This window comes from Diospyros lotus, chromosome 3 (genome assembly GCF_014633365.1).
Source record: "Diospyros lotus cultivar Yz01 chromosome 3, ASM1463336v1, whole genome shotgun sequence".
Classification (NCBI taxonomy): Eukaryota; Viridiplantae; Streptophyta; class Magnoliopsida; order Ericales; family Ebenaceae; genus Diospyros; species Diospyros lotus.
Window position 1 is genome coordinate 37,592,081 of NC_068340.1, and position 8,542 is coordinate 37,600,622.

General features: G+C 35.5%; 1 protein-coding gene across 1 annotated transcript; it reads right to left on the bottom strand.

Moving 5' to 3' along the window:
- Positions 1-130: 130 nt before the first annotated feature.
- Positions 131-1,582, bottom strand: LOC127797419 (CEN-like protein 1). Its single transcript, XM_052330298.1, has 4 exons — positions 1,349-1,582; positions 1,110-1,171; positions 953-993; positions 131-844 (listed from the first exon to the last, which is right to left on the bottom strand). The coding sequence occupies exons 1-4, from the start codon at positions 1,550-1,552 to the stop codon at positions 627-629; spliced, it is 525 nt and encodes a 174-aa protein (XP_052186258.1). The 5' UTR covers positions 1,553-1,582; the 3' UTR covers positions 131-626.
- Positions 1,583-8,542: the final 6,960 nt, after the last annotated feature.

The following is an 8,542-nucleotide window of genomic DNA, read 5'->3' on the forward strand; positions in this document are numbered from 1 at the left end:
TTTGGTTCTGTTTATGGATGCTTAATTATAGCCCAAAAACTGTGTGCCCTTAACAAATCTGCCAAATAACGTCCTCTGAAAAAAAAAAAGGAAAGAAAAATATGTCATATATCAATGAACTTCCATTTTTAGTAAATAAATTACAGCAACTTGGCACAAATGCAGATAACGTTCTTTTTATTTTCTTGACAGAAATTGCAATGACTAAAAAGCAAATCCAATCTGTCCATCAATTATTGGCAGAGAGAAGTTGCAACTTGGTATAAAAGCAGAGAATGTTCTTTTTTATTTTTTAAAAGAAATTACAATGACTAAAAGCAAATCCACTCTGTTCATCAACTATTGGCGGACAGAAGTTGACACAGATGGATTCAGGAGGGACCACATCACACAGATCGCCCCCAACAAAGCAAAGATTCACATTACATGACGGCAAGCCAAAGAGGAAACCTTATCAACCCCGGACCGGACCCACGAATCCCAAATCCCAGAATCCCAGTACGGGAAATACACTGACCCACAACAATTAATTAATGATATAGTCAATAGAAAAACAGCACTTCTTATTTGGGAAACACAATTAATGGAGGAAATAATAATAGTAATAATTAAGATGATTCATTAATTCATCTTCTTCTTGCGGCAGTCTCCCTCTGGGCATTGAAGTAAACAACGGCAACAGGCAGGCCCAGGCCATTCTCAGCAGCAAAGTCCCTGGTTATGAAGCAGTCCCTGGAAGCTGGTGCTCTCACGGTCTGTCTGGCCCTCTGCCTGAACAACACGAACACGTATCGGTGGATTCCGATCACCGGCTTCGGAGCCTCGTACCCCACGATTTCTCTTCCTGCAGTTTGGATTTGGAATTAAAGCCTAGCCATTTTGATCATAATTATTAAGCCTAAGAATGAATACAACACCACCGGTACACATGCAAACTAACTAACTTAATTACCAAAGGAAGCATCAGTGGTGCCTGGAATGTCTGTGACAATCCTGCAGCAGGAAGACAAAAATGCTATAGTTTCAGATTTCGGACATGTACCCATATGCCAAAAATGAACCAAAAAGACGAGACATATATATGTAGATGTAATTAGAGAATTAGGTACCAGTGAAGGTGTTCCCTTAGATAGGGTTCACTCGGGCTTGGAGCATCTGGGTCTGTCATGATCTTCAAGAACACAAGCAAAAGGAGGATGTTAATTGAACACACAAAGGAAGTGCATCTCACATATATCAACATTACGTCAAGCAAGTGTTGTAACACAAGCAATATAATGTCAACATTAATTAACTCCATTAATGCCCACAGAGAGAGAGAGAGAGAGAGAGAGAGAGTCTTAATTACAATGGTATAAGCAGCCCTCATGTCATCGCCACCAATCTCTGCTCGAGGCCTAGAAGCGATGACAGAAGGCAAGAACTCACGGCCATTGGTGACTTGATTGTTGGGGTTGTAGGTCACAGCCATTATCACACTTGGGATGAAAGCATCCACCACGTCCCCTACCACTCTCCCCAACACCAGAGGATCATTCGCTCTCATCGCCATCTTCTCTCTGAGAGGGAAAGAGAGGCTTTTGTTTCGTTGAATATAAGTTTATAATGGGTGTCAGGATATTGTGGTATTTATAGACGGGGAGGATGAGGAAAAGTCGGTTTACTTGGAAGATTCTGATGACAACAGTTCAACATTGTGCTTTCCATATCCGGAAAAGGCAGCATATTTTTCGAGAGAAGCCATTCACAGCCAATATACCCTACTTCTTCCATTTATGACCCAAATGCTATTTCAAATTTCAGTTTCAGCGCTTCTTATATGTATATTCAGGTTACTGTTATAGTCCGAATTCAATGAACATACAATGTATTAATTAAAATTGAGCGTATAAACTCCATGCTAATCTATGTAATTACTATGAACCATTTTAATGAATCATGCATGCATGCTCTTTTATAGAATAATCTTATATAAAAATAATTAATCTCCGTTAATTATATGTAATAATAAGTTGAATGTTTTTTTGGTGTATATATATATATATATATAGAATACAACTTTCATTTATATGTATGTATATATATTTAACTTTGGGACAAATGGGAATTCATTTTTTGATCAAATTATTAAAGGTGGTTCTCAAAATGCTCAATACACATGCTTAGTGCCTATGATCACATGAAATAGAAAAAATATCTTATCAAGAAGCCTGGGAACGTGTACTAAATCCAATCAGACCACAGCTGGTTTCATCTCATTCAAGATTCTCGACTTCAAATGCACTCTTCATGCACATATATGCGGCCATATGTGTTGTTAATTACATATAAGAGCCAATTAGCAAGTTAACTTCCTATTGGTACCAAAAAAACAAGAAAAAAGAAAGTTAAATTTCCTATTTTTGGGTGGGGGTTCGTGTGATCCATTGTCGGTTTTTATTATCTAAGACCGAATAAATTGATTAGAACGTCAGCGTTGACCTTCAACTACTTTTAGAATATTTTTGTCGTATTCGTATTATTATTTTTACTTGTTTAAAAGTAGTTATCTTTTTTAACTTTACTTCGCCAAAAAAAAATATTTTTCTTCTTTTTTGTTTTTTTGATAAACAAAAATAAAGTCTTTCATTTATGGGCATAAAAATAATTGGGTTTTGAGAGGAAGAAAAAGAAGTGCTTGATAAAAATATTTTATCAAGCATTTGTATTCTCTTTAATTTATTTGATTCTAAAATTTGAAAGTAATTTTCAAAAACTGTAATAAAATGGGCTATAATTGTTTATATATTAGCTTAGTATACATTTGATCATGCAATTAAGAGCAATGTTGATTAATATTCTTAAAACACTTTTTTTTTTCTCGTATAACAAAAACTCTAAATTTTTAATTCAACTTTACAACAAAGGGTTATAGCACACTCTTTTATCATTAGTCATCAAAAACTAAATCTCTAAAACAAGTCGCCATCAAATTAAATTTATAAATTATTATAAATACCCACTAAAATTTATTTAATACATTATCAAATAACACAAAAAAAATATGATCTACTAAAAGCACATTAATTCCAATTAACCCTACTAACCCACTTAAAATTAATTTATTTCCCATGGCATCAATCCAATCCCCAAAAGCTGCAAGATCCAAATCATCATCATATATATGTTGTTTTTTCATTCAATTATTAAAGAACAAGTGTCATTTCCTTTCAAAGAAAATAGCAAACTATATATATCCACTGGAAGAAAACCCCAACTTTCCCAAGAGATTGCCAAGTGTACGTCTGTCTCATTGTCGAAGAATATAACATTTGGAATCCCACAAAACTTAGAAAATGCTTAATTAATTTATCTTTGGAGAATATTCATCTTCACTTAACAAGCACTAAGATGCCTATATGTTCTTGCCTATTACCACTGCATGCAACGTGGCATCCGCCCACATGTATCTAATCCATCATCACCAATAATTAAGATAAGATAAGATAATTTTTTTATTATAAATATAGTAACGATATCCACTCACATATATGTATATATAATACCCATATACATTGAAAACGTAAAATTCGTCCAGATAAACTTAATTACATAAATATTATCGTCGCGTTGATATATATATATATATGAAATTAAAAAAAAATTATGTATTTTTTTAAAAAAATAAAAATAAAATAGTCATTTAAGAAAGCAAATACCATTTCTCACGTGCATAATATATACAAAGTAATGTATGACTTATTATTAATAATTTTAAAAATAAATTTTAATTATTAAATAATATTAATGTTGCTTTATTGTTTTAATAATAATATAATATAATATAATACAGTAATGTAATAATATTCCGAGCACAAGCCTGGTGTCGACAGATCTGAAATCAACCTCTCATGAGGATGACACGTTTCATGAATTTGAAATCACAGAATATTTATTAATCCATAAAATACAACGAAAACCCTTTTGATCATTTTGTTCATATTCCCTCCACAGTCAAAAAAACAAAGAGCATAAATTAGGATCCAAATCTGCTTTGCAATTTCACAGTTGACACGTGTTAGTTGACACGTGTCAACTGTTTTTGCTACGTTTAAAACTCCTATTTGCGAGGGGAAAGGAGGACAATTATAATAAATTCTTGTATTAAAATAAATCTTTTGTGAAGCTTACGTTTGATTACACGAAATTACACAAAATGGCAGAGGGCAGTGGCGATGGCGGTGGATCTGGGCCTGGAAGGTAGTGGCGGGTGGTGGTGGATCTGGGCTTGGAAGGTAGTGAAGACGAGGGTAATGGCGGTGGCAATGATGGCAGTAGTGAGCGTGGATGGTGACGATCGAGTTTGAAGAGAAATTAAAAAAAGAGAAAAGAAGTGGAAGAGAAGAAATGAAAAGAGTGGTTGTTTTCCATATTTTAGATTGAAGGATTGATTTTGGCTAAACATATTTTTGGCATTTTAGATTTTTTATGTAAACCTTTTTGTATATTTTGCAAAATGCATTTTTAAAAATGGGTAAGGAAAAGCATTATGAGTGTTTTGAAAAATTAAAAATAAAAAATGGGTTAAAAATGCCAAAAAGAACAAGCCCTTAGTTCTTTCATAGCAAAAGATTAGTTGAGGTGATAATTGCAAGATGAGGTAAAATAGATATGATTGGTTGTCTGATAACAATTTTTAAAATATTATTTTGACACTTAATTTTAACTAATTTAATGACACTTTATATTATATTATGAATCATATTGTTACTTTTGACTCAAAGGATGATTAGACAAAGAACTTGTTATCGGTAATTTTTGAATCAGGGCTAGATTCAATTGAGCAGGTCAGCCCAGCCTCCCAAAGTCCAATGAGTCTAAGACCGAAGACACCTCAATAAGGTCGTATATCGTTGAAACTCGAGCTCGGACTGTGGGAGTGAATGAGCTCCCAACAATGTCTTTAGCTCGCTGGTCAATTTGATCAGCTCGCAGGACAAAAAGGCTACGTAATAATTGGAAGTGGTGCCCACCTATCTTATCAAAAGCAAACTCAATTCCTAATAATATGAAATCTATTATTGATTTTGTGGAACTGATAAGGACAAATTATCCCTATAATATTATCCTTCTATATTTAGAAGTCATTCAAATTGTAAACACCTCATTCTATAAATAGGGATTGAAGACCATTATATGAGCATGATCAATTACATATTGTTACTCTGTCGAAATTATCAGAGAACAGTTGTGCAGTAGACATCATTTTGGCCAAATCAAGTAAAAAACTCTCTTGCGTATCGTTTGTTATTTTTGTACTATTTGTTTCTTCTTTTTGCATTCGCGTTTACTTTATTAGTGCGGATCGACGGATCATGATTGATTAATTCTAAATGTTGATAGAACTTCAGGCAATGACAATTCACACACGTGAGGGGTGACACTTGTAAGCATTCCAACGCTCAAGTAAATAAGAATTCAAGATGATAGAATTTTTGTAAGACTGAAAAAAATATACCTTGACCGGTGGTCAATTAGCTTATATAGGAGAGAAGGAAAGGGCCTATTGCATGTCATCAATCGTTATAGGAGAATAAAAAGTCAATATTTCTAGTGCTAATAAGGATCGATGGTCGAGATATTCAGAGTTACGAGGTTTGTTATAATCACGAGGATCTCGAATGGTATTGACGAGATGTAGATGTCGCAGGGCAGTGTTAGGCCAAGATTGACTCCGATGCCAAGTGATAGACTTATTGTTAGAATCGAGTCTAATAGGGTCAGTACGGTTCACATATTAATATAAATATATAAATATATAATTTTCTTTCTAATCGAAAGTGCTGCACAAGTATGTTTGCTCTTTTTACTTTGCCACCGCCACTGCCACTACCATTGACATTGACTGTCTCCAACACCACCACCAGTCATTAGTTTTCCCACCACCGGCGACCAGTTTTTTATTCTTCCAAATTCATATATCCAACTACAAGGTTACAGATTTGAAAATTTCACCTCTTCTTCTCCTCCTCCTTTTTCTTCCAAAGCCCTTTTCCTCCTTTGCATCAAATTCGTCTTGTCCTCTTGCTCCGGCCCAAGCTTTTTTTTTTTTTTTTTATAATTATATAAATATATTGGCAATTTGATCATTTGAATTTCTAATGTCAAGTAATATATCACATACATTATGCACATCAAATATAAAAATAATTATAATATCAAATAATATTATTTTTATCAAACGTAATACAATACTATCTACTTTCATCGCTATTTTATTTAATTATTAATTTTATCTTATACTATTTTATTTAGATACCAAACCACCACTTATCACTTTATTTCACCACACTCTGAAAAATAATTCTATAAGCCGAAATTACTAAAATGCGTTCGTGGGCCTTTAAGCCCACTTGAGTTTTATAACATTCTCATGTCTCTAAAATTGATCAAAATAGCCTAATTTACCAAAATGCCAAATCTGAATATTGTGTAAGGGCTTACTATAGATTCTTTTAGTCTAATTTTAATTAAAAGAATTTCATTGTCTCATCTACAACTTCTCCTACACGTTCTATATGATAACACATATATTATTATGCCTAATAAAATATTTGGGCCTTGATCCTTTATGTTTAGTATGCTTTGGTTGGGCTTTTTGTTTTATTAGGTTTATATGGTTTTATTTATTCTTGGGCTTTGTTTTTATGGCCATATCAAGGTTGTTTTTAGGTGGAGAGTTAGGGCCTGTTATTTTTTCCCCTTTTCGAGTCGTTTTCTGTTTTTAATTTTTGAAAACACTGAAAATACGTTCTCTTTATTATTTTTAAAACATATTTTCAAAAACAACTAAAAAATTTGTTAAGAAAACCCAAAACAACTTGTTTTGGGTGTTTTAAGTGAAAATACACTGAAAACACAAAACAAATGCAAAACGCGAAAAACAGCCCCCCTCCCCCCACTTGCACACGCACGGACCCTGTAATACCTCATGTTCGTATGAAGTTGCCACGTAATTTCAATGAGTTTAGGATACCGAAAAATTAATTTTATGACAATTTCAGGTACCGAATCGACTACAAGGAATGCCTCGGAGTGAAATTATCTAAGGAAAATTATATGGTCTCGACAAGTGTATCGAGATAAGATTTATGGTGTGGAAAGAAATCAAATTCGGAGCGATTTTTGGTACAGCTAAAATACAGCTGTCATTTAGGCTGTAAAACTGAATTGTCGTGTTGGACTCCCGAAAAATTAACAAAACCCTAGTGGGGCTCCGGTTTTGTGTAAGGATCAACCTTTTAGTAGTTTCGGGATTAATCGATAGCCCGGTGAGAATACTGGGGCGAAATCGTCATTTTCAACTAAGATTTGGATTATTAATTGTGAAATTTCAGTATTATAATGTAAATTAATTTGAGATTTAAGGCAGTAGCTTCAATTAGAGATATGCACTAGTGTAATAAGGATAAAATTTAGGGTTAAATGTATAATTTTTAAATTAATTATGTAATTTTTTATATATATATATATAAAATTTCGTGTGTGTGCGTGTATGGCAGCCGTCCCCTGCAACTTGCCATGCCCTGCAACACCTTTGCAAATCTCCAAGCCATGCCCTGCAAATCTGATTTCTGAAGAAATGGTGTGATTTACACGCCAAGGGGATGGTTGAGGCAGACGTGAGGCTATGGCGAGGGCCTATAAATAGGGAGCAATTGGAGAAGAAAAAGCACAGGAGCTTCGGCCAAGAGCTTCGGATAGAGGGGGGCCGAGTGATGTGAGAGAGATGGAGGGATTGAGCTCGGGCTGGGCGATCCGAGAGAGAGAGAGGGAGAGAGAGAGAGAGAGAGAGTGTGTGTGTGTGTGTGTGCGCGCGCGTGCTGGAAGGTAAGTGGGCCAAAGTCAGCCATGGCTGTTCACGAAGCAAGCTCGAGCGAGGCAGCTGGAGCGATTGGAGGCGCTAGTAGCAGGTTGAGGCAGCGACTACGGGTGCGGCGTCCGGCGAGGGCTGAGGCGAGCAGCAGCACCGATCAGCCATGGCCGACGTAAAGTTGCTGGTCGCGAAACAAGTGCGGCCATGGCCTCGAGCTCGTAGCGGCTGGGCAGCGAACCGGTGGTGGCCGCGAGCATTAGCTCGCGGCGGTGTGTGGTGCGGCGGTCCGAAAGGTCGAGGTGGCCGGCGGCAGATGCGACAACAGCTGGTGCTCGGGCGGCGGCGACAGAGGTTGTTTGCGCAAGAAGGAAAGAAGAAAAGAAGAAGAAGAAGAAGAAAATAAGAGAAGAAAGAAAGAAGAAAAGGAAAAGAAGAAGGAAGGGTGGTTGTGCGCGTGGATGCTGTGCAAAACAGAGGAAGGAGATGATGAATGGTAGAAGAGGAAAAGAAAAGAAAAGAAAAAGAAAAAAAGAAGAAAAAATAGGAAAATGATGGTAAAAATTCTAGAAAATTTTGAAAAAATAGGAAATTATGTTTCGATGATATTTCAGAGATTTTGGTGAGAAAAACAGCCCGGGTACACATTTCGGGAATATGACACGCATATCGAAAAAGTCAGAGATGCTA

What these genes read in the sequence shown, in the direction of transcription:
- LOC127797419 (XM_052330298.1), bottom strand. Translation starts at nt 1,552, where the DNA reads ATGGCGATGAGAGCGAATGATCCTCTGGTGTTGGGGAGAGTGGTAGGG. An exon ending in CTAAGGGAACACCTTCACTG is followed by an intron (nt 994 to 1,109) that starts GTACCTAATTCT and finishes TTCCTGCTGCAG; the next exon opens with GATTGTCACAGACATTCCAG. An exon ending in CACCACTGATGCTTCCTTTG is followed by an intron (nt 845 to 952) that starts GTAATTAAGTTA and finishes TCCAAACTGCAG; the next exon opens with GAAGAGAAATCGTGGGGTAC.